At 39.9% G+C, this 17,029-nt stretch overlaps 3 protein-coding genes across 3 annotated transcripts in view; 2 read left to right on the top strand and 1 right to left on the bottom strand.

Moving 5' to 3' along the window:
- Positions 1-212: 212 nt before the first annotated feature.
- On the top strand, positions 213-1,518 carry LOC148214755 (dendritic cell-specific transmembrane protein-like). Its single transcript, XM_088149272.1, has one exon. It carries the CDS (start codon positions 346-348, stop codon positions 1,516-1,518), a length of 1,173 nt encoding a protein of 390 aa, XP_088005398.1. The 5' UTR covers positions 213-345.
- Positions 1,519-7,042: 5,524 nt separating this feature from the next.
- On the top strand, positions 7,043-9,800 carry LOC103048237 (dendritic cell-specific transmembrane protein). Its single transcript, XM_088149271.1, has 3 exons — positions 7,043-7,057; positions 8,066-8,527; positions 9,041-9,800. Exons 1-3 carry the CDS (start codon positions 7,043-7,045, stop codon positions 9,131-9,133), a joined length of 570 nt encoding a protein of 189 aa, XP_088005397.1. The 3' UTR covers positions 9,134-9,800.
- Positions 9,801-9,816: 16 nt separating this feature from the next.
- DPYS (dihydropyrimidinase) overlaps positions 9,817-17,029 on the bottom strand; it is a 38,296-nt gene continuing 31,083 nt past the window's right edge. Inside the window, exons 8-10 of the mRNA XM_007430419.3 lie at positions 14,134-14,341; positions 13,080-13,181; positions 9,817-10,802 (exon numbers count right to left, since the gene is read on the bottom strand). Coding sequence (XP_007430481.1) covers positions 13,107-13,181; positions 14,134-14,341 — 283 coding nt within the window. The 3' untranslated portion in view covers positions 9,817-10,802; positions 13,080-13,106. The remainder of the gene's footprint in view (positions 10,803-13,079; positions 13,182-14,133; positions 14,342-17,029) is intronic.

Genomic DNA, 17,029 nt, shown 5'->3' with positions numbered 1-17,029 from the left:
CCATACATGCTGACTGGGGTCTACACATGCTGGCTGAGAAATTCCGGGAGTTGAAGTCGATATATCTTAAAGTTGCCAAGGTTGAGAAACACTGCCCTAAGCCAATGGAATCACAATAGAGCCCATGGAAATTTTCCTGCTTCAAGGTAGAGGCTACACAGATGAGCTGCTTGGCTTGTTCTTCATGCCAAGAATGTGGGTACTTTGGCTACTTGCTTATTATAGGCCTTTCAGGCCTGAACAAAGAATTGAAGGATTTGAAGGATTAATGTATTGAAGAATTAATTTCCTTTTTTGTTTTATTTCCACCAAGTGAATGCACTGGATCTCTGGAGTATAAAGAAAATGGATTTTGCCACATTTCTCCGGCAATCATGGAAACTCTTTGTGACTGAGGGGAAGCTGAGCTGGAATAATAAGATGGTCCTCTTTGCTCTCTGCAGCTCTCTCAGTTTCATAGCAAGTGTGTTCCTGCTTCTACCTGGGTATTCCTTCCTGCGGGACTATCCAATGCTTTCTATCATCACAGTCAATATTTTATGGATTCTCCTTTCTGTAAATCTGTACTTCTTCAGGTCCTTCCGCTGCTTTGTTGTGCTGTTCTTCCTTTCTTGTGGACTGCGCGAAGGCAGAAACACTCTCATTGCTGCTGGGACTGCTATGGTGGTTGCTGGCAACATCCAAAATATTTTTTTTAACCTGAAGCAGCTGGCAGATAGTGTGACTTGCACTCTTGATTCCCAGAACTGGGCTTTCCTTGACTTCACCTATCTTAAAGCCATTCGGTGGATTTTCAATCAGATCAAGTTTTCAGGACATCTGTTTGTGGTGCGTGACAGCTTAAACGTGTCTTTCTTGGTTTCAGATGAAGACCTGAAGCTGCAGCTGGAAAAAACAAAACTGGGCATTCACAACATCACTAGCCAGATCTCCTCCATAATAGCTCTACAGTCCTTTTTGGGCAAGAAAGTGCTACCTCTTTTGGGGACAATTTTGGTTCTCCTTGGGACATATCTCTTCATCCGAAACTTCCTGAGCCCACAGAACCTCAAGTTTAAGAACACATACATTACACAAGGGTTCGTTAAATACAACGAGCAAGTGTGGCAGCAGCAAAAACTCTCAGCCCTTCCCCTAAGTAAAGAAGAAAGAAATCTGTACTCGCTGGTGCCATCTTTTTGCCAAACACCTAAAGAGAGGAAATGCACAGCACGCTTTTTTCTTCCTGTGGTTGCTAACCTTTGCATTTGGGTCCTCTTTGCAGCGGTAGATTATTTGCTTTACTGGCTCATTTTTTCCGTGAGCAAGCATCTCCAAGATTTCCCTGAGCTAGAGGTCCACTTCAAATTGTATTACCATGTAAGTATCTTAGCTACAGCACAGCACTTTTGGCTGGTTTTTATTGCTTCAGATGCAAGTTTTCTACCGAATAAAATTATGCTAAGAAATAGGACAGAAAACCTGGAAGTGGGTAGGCACGGCATAGAAAACCCAAGGTTTGAAGGGCCTGAATATTAAACAAAAGCAAAGAGAGCATCACACTGGATGTTTAAGGCAGCTTAAAGCATCTGCTGCTTTGTCATAAAGAATGTAAGATGTGCCTGAGGGGTGAAAAATGTAAGCAGCTCAATTTTAAAAGGTCTGGAAAATGCAATGGGCTGGCCTTTAACCAACTTGCTTAAGCATGGTCTATAACAGTGTTTCTCAACCTTAGCAACTTTCAGATATGTGGACTTCAACTCCCAGAATTCCCCAGCCAACACTGGTCTATGAACTCAGCCAATATAAAGGCACTTTGCATATTCCAAGTTTCTTCCAATAAATAAATTGCCCAAATATGGAGATTCACTGGGATAAAAGACTCCCTGTTTAGAGTTCTTCCCCTATATTTATTTATTTCTTAAAACTTATATTTTATCCAGTTTAAAGTGGCATGTGTCCTTCACTTTATCCCAACCCCTCAGTAGGGAAGGCTGAGTGATGAACTGAATGGCCCCCACTAAGTCTCCATGGCTGAGGGTGGACTAGAATCTGGAACCCCCAGTCTCAGTCCAACGTCCTTAACCACTATGCCACTCTTATGTTGGTAACGGCATTGTCAGTGAAGTGGCCTACATAAACTCCTTGCCTGCGAGAGAGAGGCCATAACTGTCAAATGCAGAGACAGGGAAGCTGAAACTATTAACTGCAGGCAACATTAACAGCATCTAAGTCTCACATATAAAGCATTTGCTAATTCTGGCTTTTTCTGCAATTGTGTCTGAGCATAAGGAGAATATCTTTCTCATATTAAATTAGAGTCAGCCCCAGTAGATTTGTTACCAGATAACTTTTAATTCCCATGAGCTACTGGAAGCTGCTGGAAGGAGAAATGCATCTTGCTTTTGCTAGCCTCAAAAAGGTAATGGGAAAACGAGTCTTGAAGATGTTCTTTTTCAGCCGAGGTTTTCAGATCGGCTTGCTAGTGATCAGTGACTCAGCACGTCAGCAGATTTATGGGCCTGCACTTCCTGCCAATTATTGGGCAAACCAGAATGTTGAACAACCCTTTATATTAAGGACACAATCCCTTCATAACTCTGGAAGCTAAACAAATCTCAGCAGGCATCAAAATGTTTGTCTGATACAATGGCATAGCCTAAGAGCTTTTCTTTTTGAACAAGATTCCTGCTTTGCTTCTCAGCACATTCCTTCTTTTTAAAAAGAGAGTAAATAGACTTGTTTTATATAACTCCTGTTGCAAACACCACTTGAAATTTTTCATCTGTGAATTTTCCCTTCAGGTACTTTTGACTTCAGGTTCATTTCGTAGACTTCCATAAGACATTTTGAAAATGCTTTTTGGCTATATTCCTGTGGCAATTCAACTCAGTGCATGCTTTAGGATTAGTTTCAACGTAAATGACGTTGTGACTGATAGCAATGCAAAACATTCAGCACATAGCCCTGCTTGTTTTGACCATTGTATTTTGAGCTAGAAACACTTCCCAAATGGTTGGAACAACCATCTCAAACTTGGAAATTTTTTGCATACTTATGTTTGTTGTAAGTTGCCTTGATTTCTCAGAAAAAATAGGATAAAATACAATTAATATTAATAACATATTTATAAAATTAACAAATATTGAATTTGGCATAAAACCATGATCCAAAAGTACACAGATTTAAAATATTGAAGCACTACATGAAACAGCAAAAAAAAAAAAAAAAAAAGGAATTAGCACTGAACAATCATTTTTCCTCTCACCCTTGAAGAAATTATTTTACAAGAAGCAATTATGAAAAACTTAAGTGTTCCAGAGAACAGGTCATTTGGGTTCACCAATATAACTGGTGCTTATCTTCCAATTACAATAAAACAGGGAGGAATGTAATAACTGTTGCCTTATGGTGGGATAATGCAACTTCATGTCTCCCATTCCATGTATATGTCAATTAATTTTCTCTCCAGAGGGAAAATAAAGACTTTTAGTGTAATCAGGTGTGTCTGCAGGGTGTGGTCAAAAGAATGAAGATGGTGGCTACCACAATGTGTGATGGTCATAAAAAACAGGCAAAGCTTCGATTGCACCATCGCAGATGCCATCTTGAACTTTATTGACCACACCCTGTGGATATCTCTGAAATTCTCAAAGATAAAGTGTGCCATTCCTGTGGTTAATTATGAATAGCCAAGGGATGTGTGTGAATACCTTGACTTTCCTTATAGAATGACCTCTCCAGCAGCTCTCTGGATTTCCTAGCTCCCAGTGGGCTTTTTTGAGAATGAAGGAGACTTCAGAGAAATGTACCAGAAAATAGCAATAAGAGAAATAGCATGCTTCCAACAAAAAATTAAGCTCAAAACACCACCCAGAGACATTTGAAATAAGTTTACCAACACCTATTCAAGACAGAAAAACAAAAGCTTCTTTCCAAGATTTTCTTTTAGACATTGTATGGTAGATTTTGGAACACCGTATATATAGCTAGAGGAGAGGAGCATATAGGCAAACATCCCTTGAGGGCCAATTATTGAGCCTAAGCAAGTGTTTGCTTCTTTTCACTGATAAATCACAAACAATCTTTGAATGCCTGCAATGAGTGGGAACAGTGGCTGGTTGCCAGGTTTATGTTAGAGAGAGAATAATCCTGCTTTTAACAATTAAGCACTGAACTAAACTCTTTGCTTAGGTATTTATTTAAAGTCTTCTCCAATATGGCAATCTTGAGATGTTGAACTAGGTCAGCCAGTATGGCTGTGCTGTTGGAAATGAGTGGAGCTGTAGCCCAAACTAAGTGACCACATTAACATCCTCCATTAAATTGAACATTTAATTTTACGCTGAATTGTATGGTACAGTGAAGAAGGAAATGCTAGGGTATTGCAACATTCTATGACCATCACTTTGATCAGATAATGATAGTGTATGTATGCAGTGATGGTGGTGGTGATGGTGGGATTATAAGAGATCTACCATTCCTGATTCCCCTCACCTGGCTCGTGCTAACCTGTTGAAGCTCTTCAGTTTGTTTCCATTTAATAAATTGTACTGTAGTCACTGCCCAATGCTCAGCACATTCATATACCCAATAGACAACACATACACATACACACAGACACAAATATATAACATTCAATTCATAAGTTAGGTAACATATCCCTAAATAACAATATAAACTATTTTGTTTGACTGTACCTCATTCTTCCCTAAGAGTCACACTAAGCCCATAAGAGTCAAGACAGAATTTGGCCTCTGTGCAACTCATTCTGAAATCTTGGTCCACAAGTAGTAATCATCTGAGCTACCCACAATTTTGGAAATCATAGGATATAACAAAGTGTTGCAAAGTTCCTTAGAAAAAGAGGAATATTGAAGGGCTCAATTATATCCCCACCAAAACAGAAAAAATATTTCTTAATAGGGTGATTTTTTAAATACCTGCCTCCTAGAATTGCAAGGTGAGAATTGCTGAGGGGATCATCATCAGCAACAAAAGTATGTCATTAACCAGCCTGAGTTGCTTGTTCACCCAATGACATATAATTAATAAGTTGAAAACTGTTAGTTCTTTCAAATACCAATTACTGAAAGGTGAATAGTTCCTGTTCAAATTTGGGTTATATTTGTGTTAAATCTCAAGAGGCCCACTTGCTGCCTTACTCCAGACTCAACCCTCTGTGCACTGTTTGCTTCTTATTTCTTAGCTAGTTCCACTTAAATGGATCTCTCGAGAAGCCTGGAGACAGAGAACACTCTCTCCTAATCAGGACAGCTCAGACACAGGAACTTCAGCTGTACAGTCTGCCTTTTGCGTGCAGGGGGCGGGGGCGGGAGTGCTCGGACCTCACTTCATCCAGACTCTGCTATATAAATTGGTCAGCAAATCATGAAATGTTGATGGCATAATTTCCCATTCATTTCTGACAGAAAGCCAAAGAAATAAGGCCTGGGAAGCTTTCAGAGAGCTTTTACACACATAAAATAGCAAAAACCTCAGTAAGCTTTAAAAAATTAAGTAAGGAAAAAACTTCAGCTCTGCATGATATCATCATCCCAACCTCTGAATCCCAGACACTGGAAATAACACTATATATTAAAAAAGCAAACCTTTGGCTCTTAGCAGATAAGATACTTCATTGTAAGTACCAGCCGTTACTGTTTCACAGCAGCTGGGAGAAGATGGGGAAGGAATATCCATCTCTCCTGGCAGTTGCCTTTCCTTTCTTTCCTTTCTTTTTTCTTTTCTTTTCCTTTCTTTTATCTTTTCTTTTTTTCTTTTGCTAGAATGCTATTTTCTATTTTCATTTCTTAGTACAGTTCCTCCTCTTCACTCAGGACCTTATAGACACCATGCCCACCCCACAAGCCACCTGCTCTCATTACTGTTATATTAGCACAACTACTGTTGGGTGATGCTAGAAAATGATATAAATCATAGTTATCCAAGGGAATCCACGCTATTAATCCAAATGCTTATGGCACTTCCTCAGCCCTTCAGTCCAAACAGCGCTTCCCCAAGCTGATGCCTTCAGGCATGTTGGTCAAGAGTTCCCAGAATTCTCAATCTGCATGCTGTGAGTTGCTGTCCAAGGCATCTGCAGGGCACAAGATTGGAGAAATGTGCTGGGCCTTGTTTCCAACCCTCATACATTCAGACGAGGGTTTCAACAGGGCAGTACAGCATTCAAGGAGAATAAAATGGTGCTCTTGTCCAAGAGATTTGGCTTCCTACAGATATCTATTCACCATTCAGTTAAGATGCAGTCCTTGGTAGACTCCCTTTGTGCCAGTGGGAAAAACCTCCCCCAATTGCTCTCCTTCATGTGGGGTAGAACTGGGGGAGGAGACAAGGTCTGACAGATGGTTCGAGTGGGGGGATTTAGCCATCTATCAGAATCTGATCTGGGTGAGCTCGCAGTGAACAGGAGAAGTACTTAGCAGTATCTGCTGCAAAGGGGGACAAGGTATGGCTAGCTCCACCCACCAGTGATGGCACTGCACAAGCCCCTCCTTTAAGTGCCTATGTCATGATGTCACTGTGGGCAGGGCTTGCATTGCAACATCCTTGCAGATGCTCAAACTCTGTGAAATCAGATTGTGTTCCTTGCTTGCCAGAAAAAAAAGCAGGCTAACTTCCCTAATTTCCCCTTGCTTTCTGCTGGTATGATCTGTTTTTCACTGGCAAGGAATAATTAAATCACCATTTATTTATTTTTTGGTCACACTCTGCTTGGCTTTTTAATGTTTGTTTTCTGGGGTTCAAGTTATATCCATTGACTTTACTGGCTATTAGTGAGGATGCCTCCCTCTCCCAGCTTGCTGGCTGGGGAATTCTGGGAGTCGAAGTCCACACGTCTTAAAGTTGCCAAGGTTGGGAAACACTGTCTTACAGCACCTTTCTATGTAGCCAACAGTCATTACCTGAGGAATTGCATAGATCACCTATGTGGCATGTCAGCACCATGTTGGTGGGTGGGGGACAGTTCTGGCTGAAGTTCTCCCTTCCCTGCCAGAAATGTGTAAGCAACAGTGTTGGCTAAATTGGGAGAACATCCTGCATGGCGTATGGACAGGTAGTCATATTGTTGATGTGACTGATAGGAGCAAGGCAGATCTCATCCTCTATTAGGTCATTGGCCCAAGTGGGACACTGCACAAATAGCTAGGCTTCTGCAGAGAAAAGGGGGAAAACATCAGTTCAATTTCGGTTCTGAAAAAACAAATTGGCTGGCTTCTGCCATGGGCTTGGGATAACAGAAAGGATGTCCTATGTGGAAGACTGCTTCAAGAATGGTTAGCCAGCCAACTTAATTTAGGGAGTCATGTAGAACCCTTTTACAAATCTATGGAGATCCTGCTTCTAATCACAGAATAGAGCATCTAACTGAGTTAATATGACAGCAAATATTTATTGAGGTGGGCTGTGTGGGACAATAAGCAATTTAAGCTTCCCTTCCACCAGTTCAGTATAGGATTTGGCAGTGCCAAAGCAGCATCACCAGGAGACAATCTAGCCTCTGCTTTGACTCATCTGAAGGAGACAACCACCCCTCTTGGTAACTGGTTTCACAGTCCTCCTGTGAGGATTTCCCCCCCCCCCCCGCCCCCAATAGTCAATAGGGAAATGTCTTCCTGTGGCAAGACCAGTAGTCTATGTCCTGTATTCTGGAACAATAAAGGAAAGATTGTGGTCTTCTTCTGTGTGATGCCTTCAGGTTTTCCCTGTCTTTTTCTGAAGGCTAAATATACTTCTTTCCCTCAATCTTCATTTAGGAAACACTGTTTTTAGCCAATAATCTTAATTGCTCTTCCCTGAAACCATTTGAGCTTGTCTCACATTTTCTTGCCCTGTTGTATGCATCCAAAAAGAACATAGCTGACCACTGCTGAATCATGGGGGCCAAGATAGTGGGATCCTTAATCCCATCCCTCAGTGTGCTTATTCTGTTTTATTTAGGGCCATAATGCAGATGATGCTTTTAGCATTGCCAAATCTTGCATCTACTGCCAAATGTGAAAGATACACTAATGGCTTAAGGTCTAGGCCAGACAGTTAAGAGACTGTTAATATCCTGTTGCAGGAAAATAAACACAGACAACCTTTGGAGAAATTTCATCATTGCATTGTAATTTATTCAGAATTATTATGTAATAGCCATTTTAGAGATCAGCGTGGATTTTGGCATAATATTTATCACCCATTTTCTCTTATACAGAAAAACACAGCTAAGTTCATCTTGAACAATGGGGAGCTTGTTGACAAGACTATTTCCTTTAAGACTCCTCTTTTTGAGGAAGCCTGCATTCCCAAACCAAAGATTTCCCTCTCTGCTACATGGATCCAGCTTGGCGTCATCCTGTTCTTTCTAATAGTGCTGGGACTACTGACTTCTACACTCACACAACTTAAAATATTAGTGGCGACAGCATTCTTTCCAAGCACAGACAAGAAACGGATAAAATATCTACACACAAAATTATTAAACAGAAGATCCAAGTTCTCCAAGAAAAATGTGAAAAGGAAACTCAATTCATTTGCAAAGGTAAACTGTAAATAACATGAAATGCAGTGTTGGTTGGGGCAGCACTATTCAGAATCTAATTGTAGAATCCACCAAAAATAAACATCTAAGCCTTATCTGGGATCAATATTTCTTTCCCCACGAATGCCCTAAAGGGAATGTTCATATGGAATTCACTTAGGTACTAGACCCACATTGCTCTGGTAATATCTCTGTACAGAAGTGATGTTTTGACTCACATAGATGTTGTCTCTGTATAAAATACCTGTAGCCATTGTTGCACTGCACATGAGCCTAAAGTTAATCTTCTCTCTTCCTCCATCAGTAATACCTGGCCAGAATGATGAAGGAGAAGAAATGCTTAGTATTCATCTGCTTGAAATGGGTGCAAAACCACTCATAATTTTCCTTTTCTTTCTTCATTAGCTTTTCAATCCTGCTTAGGAGAAAGATACCAAATAAAAAACCCTTATTTTGGAATAAGTAAAACTAACCCTTCTCCTTCTCCTCCTCCCTCTCCTTCTTCTTTTGCAGTTACATTTTTGGTTTCCTATCCTCCAGGCACTGGGAAGTGCCAGGAAGAAAGAAACAGATGTGGAAAAAGAAAACCCTGTTTTACAGCATTAGCCACAGGTTCTTAAACTATTTTGCCTGGTGAAGAGCTCCTGGAACTTCAAAAGTTTGTGCCTGTTTTGCAAAACACTGACTGAAAACCATTAAAGAAATCTATGGCTCTGTGAGTGAAAAATGTATCAAAAACATTTGCTTTTTTCCCCTTATACTGGTTCACTTTTCCCTGCAAAATTGTGCCATTCAGCTTGAGGTTACTCAGTTGAGCAGACTGTTTCCTGACACCCTGTCAAAGTGTTCGTTCCTTTCCATGTATTTAACGATGATGATGATGATGATGATGTAATAATATATTAAATGTATATGCCCCTCCCCCAATTTCTTTCATTACTGTTTTCAGTTTGCTTCCTTATGCCTTCTAAAAAATATGCCCAATTGCTTCTCCTCCACTTTTTGCCCTATTCTGTCGTTCAGATGGGTATTTCCTTTCCTGATATATTATCACCAAGTGTCTTCAATTCCTCTACCTGCTTTCCATTTCTTGTTCTGTTTTCCACAGATGAAAGACCTAATATGAAATGAAGGGTTTTAGTTATTCCAAGCCAATTAGAATTAGACGTCAGTCACCCCTCTCTCTACACATATCCAATGACAAAATGCACATTCTAAAATGCAGTCCTTCCTTCCTTCCTTCCTTCCTTCCTTCCTTCCTTCCTTCCTTCCTTCCTTCCTTCCTTCCTTCCTTCCTTCCTTCCTTCCTTCCTTCCTTCCTTCCTTCCTTCCTTCTTTGAAGCAAGGAAAAAAGACATTTATTTTGTTGTGGAAAATTCCTCAAATCAGATCCACTGCATTTTTTAAAAAATTTAAAAGTCTGGTCCAGTTGTCTTCAGATGGCAAGGCAAGAGCTATGCCAACCGAAAAACAGGTAAGCATTGCAAAAACTGCTTAGGGATGATCCAGCTTTGCTCCAGGCTCAGTAAACCAGAACAGACCCAAAAATCTTATTAAATACATATGAACAGAGCCAAAAAGCTGATTCCATGCCATGTGAACAGATAGAACCAGATCTGCTTCTGGAATCTGCTTCCGGAAAGGTGTTGAATGGACACACCCAGAAAGTGAGTGCAGTAGGAGGACCTAAATATTGTTTTCCAAGATTCAAGAAAATGGGTTGGGGGGGCGCTTTGGATGAGGCCATCACTTAGCTTTCAAGGACAGGCATGTCCTAAGTGACATCTCCAGTTTAATCATGATTGTTTTCACTGTTAGGATTAACTCATGCCTTAAAGCTGTGAACATTTCTTCCAAAGACTGCTGAGTTAACAGCAGTTAAGAAGCTGCATCCTCTTCAAATCAAATAATAATTCATCCTGTCCAGCTTTGCTTCTAACAGACAATCATGGCAGGTGCTCTAAGTCATCTAACCGGATAGCTCTAATTTCTCTAAATCAGACACTAAAAGAAGACTCGAGAACTAGATTATCATGTGCTGGAAAAGCCACAGTGATTTCTCTAGAAGTCAAAGTACATGAACAGAGAGAGGATCTTGCTGCAATTTTCCAAGAGATAGCAAGGATTAAAACACCAATGGGGAGTGCAGAACAGTTTCATCAGATTGGTATATCATCCAGAAATCTTCAGGCATTCAAATCAGGAAGTGCAGGCTAATATGATTCCAAAACAGATTGCATAAGCAGGTCACAGAATAGTTTTCACCTGTTTTGACCTACAGAGAAAGGGGGAAATGATATGATATAAATCTTCAAAAGAAATCAGTCTTCTGCTTGGCAATTTGTCATCTAGTGAGGCAATAACAGAATTACAGCACATAAAAGAAAAAGAAAAAAGAAAAAAAAACCCTCTAAGGATGATAATAGTTTTCTCAGACTCTGCAGCTTTAGACCTTTTTTCTTGGTTAGAACTGGGCCTTCTCTAATGTTAAAGGGGAACAATATTGCTCCCACTAACATTTTTCATCTTTCCATCTCTGTAATTCCAGGAGTTTATCCCAGTCATGTTCTGGCTGAAACTCCACCCTTGTCCTCAAAGAAGACTGGGCGGGGGATCATTTTGCAGCCTTCTTTCTGTGTTTCTAAGTAGCACAAACTCTAGCACCTGTTCTAAGTAGCACAAACTCTACAACACTGTTAAGATAACACTAAATGTGATTGGATGATTCTTTTCGTCTAACCCATTGCACTAGCTCTTCTGAAAAACTGCAGTCCACATCTGAAAGGGTCCCCGGTACTGAAGTAGCTGAAGAAAAGTGTTGGGGGAGAGGGCAGTGGTGTTACCTGGAGGCTCAGAAACCTTCAACCTGAATAAAGTACAATAATCAATAGGCCAATATCTATAGCAGTGTTTCTCAACTTTGGCAATTTTCAGATGTGTGGACTTCAACTCCCAGAATTCCCCAGTCAACCTTAGACATATGGAAGTCAGGTCTTCCTTCCTATTGCCTCTTCAAAAAATGTTGATTGTGTAATCAGGTTTTTACTGAACATCCTACTGCAGGTTATGTACAGGATCTGTAGCCAATACCTGTCTAGTTTGGCTTTCCCTTCCTGTAATTTGTAACTCATTTTTCCTCTCTCAACCCATGAAACCTTAGCTCATTTCAAAAAGCTAAGTGTGATCAAATCAGCTTAGTAACTGGATGGGAGACCATTAGGAAATTACAAGGTTATAGGCTAAATTAAAAAGTTTGGGGGAAAAAAATCCCAGAGAAAGGCAGTTGACTAGCCACTTACTATATTATTGCCAAGAAAACTACATGCCCAAGTCTATGAAGTCACCATTTAACTCAAAGAAATCTTTATCTTTTTTCAAAGAAGCTCATAATGGTAGGATTACCCTATTTTATCCTCATACCAATCTTGTGAAATAGTTTCAATTAAATATTAAATTGCATATTTTGCTGTATCTACACTGAGGAGGGTTAAGATTTCCCTCTCTAGCCATTTATGCTAAAATCCCCTTGCAAACACCATGGGCTAAAGGGGAAGGGCACTCCAGTGGCAGCAAAAGGGTGGAGAAGATTTACCCCTTCCAGAGCAATATGCATTGGTTCTGATCCATATCAGGAACCATCTGCTTATAATGCTAGAAAATACAATTGTAGGGTCTGTTGCCTGGTACATTTATTGCCCAAGGTCACCAAGGGACCTAAGTGGGATCATGACCATTGTGCACAAGAGGAAGGGCTAGGCCAGCTGTTTCTCAACATTATCCTCATAAGGTCATAAGTAAGAACATATCTCTTGCTGGCATCTCCTGAGTGGGAAGAGGCAACAGATCCAAAACCAGGAGAGATTTTAAAAAGTGCTTTAGAATAATCAAGAACATCTTCTGCTGAAATGATTTACAGGGCTCAGAACTTATGTGACTAAATTAATTAGGTCAGAGTCTCTAGAGAACAAGGAGAACTGAGTACTTAACCCTGAAGGTGGGGAGCAGTATTTAAATTGCATTTGTGAAATGGATGATTAATACAAGTCTATGTCATAGTATCATAGTTTGGCAGTCAGAAATTTCAGGAGCATACACAAATGGAAATGAGAAGAACCTCAGTGATACCAAACCATCTTCCAATTTGTCAAAACAATCAAAATCTTTTGGGGGAGGAGGGAAGAGAATATGTACTTCAGGTTTGTACAAACCCTAGAGAAAGAATTCTTGGAATCCCAAGAGACATAATACTAATACAAAAATATTTTGATTTTGGCTTTTCTGTGATGGGCTCCCAAATCATAAGTGTCATTTCTGGAAGGTCTTGAGTTATCTTCTGCATTTTATCTGACTTACATATTCTTACTTCTTACTCAACATCTAGTTGAGATAGTTCACAGTTCAAAAGATATGAAATTGATCTCAGTGCATCATTCAACATACTTTCAGTCCAGTAAAGGAATTATTTGGTAAAGATCTGAGCCTATTCATTCCTGTCTGTAGATAAAACTGGTTTGGACTCAAGCAGTTTCCTCTGAATAAATGAGACAGTTACCTGAAGAACATCAACTATATCAGAAGGTTATTTTGGTTCAGTGCCAAGTGTGATCACTTTTCCCATATATGGTGCTCGCTTGACAGCAACAGGCTGACATTCCTGCAATGACATATTTAATTTTTTAATCTTAATTTTTTTTCTTTTCTTAATGGCGAGGAAGAATGTAAATAAAATACCCAAGCAGCTTGGTGCTTTGCAAGCCAGGCCTAAATATTGAAAAGGAGGAGGAAACTGACAAAACTCTTGTCAATTTTACCTGTACTTGCCTAGACTACTGAGGGAGACCTGCAAGGCCATCAAGGTAGTATCTCCTTTTCAGGACCATACAGAATCATAACCTCTCCCCCCTCCCCTGCCCCCCCCCCCCAAATCCTAGCTCTGCAGACTTTTCAGCTATATAACAATGAGCTGAGATAAATCAAGCTCTGTGTATCGCTGACATCATACACAGAGGTCTGGAGTTGTCTTCATAGAATCATAGAAGTGGAAGAAGCCATTTAGGCTTATAATCAAACTCCCTGTTCTGTGCAGAAATCCAAATTAAAATACTCCCAAGAGATGGCAGTCTAGCCCTTGTCTGAAAAATTCAGTGAAGGGGAGCCCAACATTTATCCAGTTAATTGGTTCCATTGTCACAGACATCTCAAGTGGATGTATTGACAGCATTAACTGCATACACAGAATTACTCTAACAGAATCTCTTAGCTGAAAATAAAGAATTATTGGAACAGTACAAGACATACATAATGAGTATGGGATCCACTAGGGCATCTCTGACAGATGACCATCCAACCTCTGTTTGAAGACCTCCCAGTATTGTACAACAATACTTAATTTTATCTCTAGGCATAACTTCCCCTATATCCTCTATATTTTCTTAACCCAAATTAGGGAATTTTCAGATATATGATTCAAAGCCATAAGAACAGTGGCTTAAGTTAAGAGGCTTAACAAAATTTGATCATTTGTTCTAGCCATTTCATGACACATACTGTACAAAGCCTTAAATATTTTCTTTAATCAACAAAAGAAACAATATATAAGTACACACCTGATCCCGTTGCCAGATCCGTTTGTAAACATATTCAGGGAAAGGGTCACAAGGAATGTATCTCCCCTCTCCTGCTTTGACATGAAAGACTCCACTTTGAAAAGCCACTTTGCCCCGTGAAATGGTCACAAGGGGTACTCCATGGCAGATCATTCCTTCAAATATATTAAAATCATTGGCCTGGTGATGTGTCTTTGCTGAGATTGTCCTGCATTTGAGAGAAGAACAAAGTGATACCAACTGTTACTATGGCTCTTCTGTTTTAATCCAGAATTTAAACCTCCTGAGAACTTTTCAAGGGTGTTAAACAACAACAACAGAGAAGCAATTTCAAAAATACTCTTTTAGAAGTTCCACTGAAGTGGACAGAGTTTTAAGTAAGTTACAGTTTTCAGGCACAATCTATTAGGAATGATTTCCTATGAAGGGGACATCTCTCCCCATTTTGAAGCTGCACAGCATGTCTGATGATCATCAATGGGGTTTCTGTAGAAGAACTTTTCATTTTGTCCTCTTTGAGTGTTACAGTTTAGAAGGAAGGAAACTCTGAAATAGTAATATAGTTCACTGAATAACTGAAAATATTCAAATGGAAAAGCTTCCACACACCCAAAGAAAGAGACTGAAAAATGGCTAAGGAACTATTTGCCTGAAGCTCCTTAAATCAATGCTAGTGGAACTAAGTAAGAGTTAAGAAAGCTGACAGGGAGAATAACTCAGAGACAGAGAAGGAAGGCACAGATTGATTGAACAACTACCAGGAAATTACTCAACATACAATAATACAGAGAGAGGGAGGAGGAGGCTCTTAGAGAATATAGGAGTGTTAATAGACTTGTTTCATATAACTCCTGTTGCAAACACCACTTGAAATTTTCCACCTGTGAATTTTCCCTTCAGATATTTTTGACTTCAAGTTCATTTCATAGATTTCTGTAAGACATTTTGAAAATGCTTTTTGGCTGTATTCCTGTGGCAATTCAACTCAGTGCATGCTTTTGGATTAGTTTCAACCTAAATTATGTGACTGATAGCAATACAAAACATTCAGCATGCGGCCCTGCTTGTTTTGACCATTCTGAAAGTATTTTGAGCTAGAAACACTTCCTAAATGGTTGAAACAGCCATCTCAAACTTGGAAAATTTCAGATTTCAAACATTGTCCCATACCTGTGTTTGTGGTGAGAAGACATAATTGAGGAGACCCCTGTGTAAGTTGCCTTGATTTCTCAGAAAAAGGATAAAGTGCAACTCGTATTAATAATAATACATATCTAAAATCAGCAAATGTTAAATGTGGCAAAAAGCCATGATCCCAAAGTACACAGATCTAAAATACTGAAGCACTACTGTAAATATATCAGTGAAAAAAGGAATTAGTCTAGCACAATACTGGATTGTCTAGCTTATCCAGGCTCTTCAAATTAAGTAAAGAGAGGTCTTTGAAATAAAATTATAGGGTTGGAAAGGGTAATTAAGGCCACTGGGCCCAACCCGCTGCTCAATGCAGGAATCCAAATGAAAGCATCTTGAACAGATGGATGCCTAATCTCCATTTCATAGTTAGCATCCGGGCAACAAACGGAACAGGCACATGGGTATCCAAGGGGTTATACAGAGGTGTTATATTCTACAAGTGTATCAGCTCCCTCAGACACTGAACTCATGACACCTCTTCTCTTCCAATGGTGTTGTCCCTCACAAATCTGCACCCTCACTGCTTCCAAGGCAGATTTTTCAGACAAATGCAGCTTCCTGGTCCTGTTGAGTACAATGTAGTTCAAAGTTGTGGTATCCTCAGTTTCATTATGGGATAATGCTTTGGAAAGGTTCTTGCTACTTACGTAAGTAGGGAAAAATCCAGTTTAGGAGTTTTAGAGGAATTGAGAAACAATTAGCACGGATGACTCAGTACATGATCAGCTTGTGAAATCAAGTAGAAAGAGGGAACTTCCCAAGATGGGGGCAGGGGACAGACAGCATCCCCAAGATCTTCTCTCAAAGCATATTGGTAATCAGGAAAAGCCTGGCTCCTTTCTTTTCTTTAACTATATCAAACATGCAGGAATAAAGGACCATTGCTTGAACCTGTACAATTTGCAAACAAAAGCTGGACAAAACCCAGTGCCAGAAATTATTCAATGCCCAAATGCCTGGCTTTCTTGCAACTACTACTTCTTCCACAGTTGCCAGCTATGCTTCATTGCATGTTAAAAATATCGTAGATATCACCCATTTAGCCTTCAGGAAGGCCTTGAAGACCTGGCTGTTCCCTCAGGCATTAGGGCAGTGTTTCTCAACCTTGGCAACTTTCAGATGTGTGGACTTCAACTCCCAGAATTCCCCAGCCAGCCTTCTGGGAGTTGAAGTCCACACATCTGAAAGTTGCCAAGGTTGAGAAACACTGCATTAGGACTCGGATGCTAGAGAAGCTTGTCCCACGAGGTGGAGTACATGTTGGTGTCCTCGACTGTATGTTTGGTCATGTTTTCTGTCAAGTTTTGGTGTATTGCAAATTTGCTTTTATTGTTGTACTTCACCTAGAGCTGCACTTTTGTGAGTTGGGCGGCCATATAAATCTTTAAAATGAATTTTATAAGTAAATGTACTTTCAAATCAGATACTGCATTTTGGAAAACTACCACCACACAGAATTGTAGATCTGAGATTTACAGAAACGGAGATTTCCCTGCTGTAATGAGACTTAGGGTACATTTAAAATTATAGTAATACATTCTTTCCTAATTAGCGTCTGTCTGTCTGTCTGTCTGTCAATCTATCTATCAGCTTTGAAAATTTTATGCCACTCTTTGTTCTCTTTTCTTTGGTGATACATTCCCCCTTCATTTAGTAAAGCAGAAGTAGAAACTCTTTTTATAGAGATAATCATAGTTTC

Source organism: Python bivittatus, unplaced genomic scaffold, assembly GCF_059951505.1.
Source record: "Python bivittatus isolate LINGU-HERP-01145 unplaced genomic scaffold, Pbiv_v1 ctg000590_np1212, whole genome shotgun sequence".
Lineage (NCBI taxonomy): Eukaryota > Metazoa > Chordata > Lepidosauria > Squamata > Pythonidae > Python > Python bivittatus.
The sequence above is the reverse complement of the archived record's forward strand: the minus strand, read 5'-3'. Positions and strand labels throughout refer to the sequence as shown.

What these genes read in the sequence shown, in the direction of transcription:
- LOC103048237 (XM_088149271.1), top strand. An exon ending in AACTCAATTCATTTGCAAAG is followed by an intron (nt 8,528 to 9,040) that starts GTAAACTGTAAA and finishes CTTCTTTTGCAG; the next exon opens with TTACATTTTTGGTTTCCTAT.
- LOC148214755 (XM_088149272.1), top strand. Translation starts at nt 346, where the DNA reads ATGGATTTTGCCACATTTCTCCGGCAATCATGGAAACTCTTTGTGACT.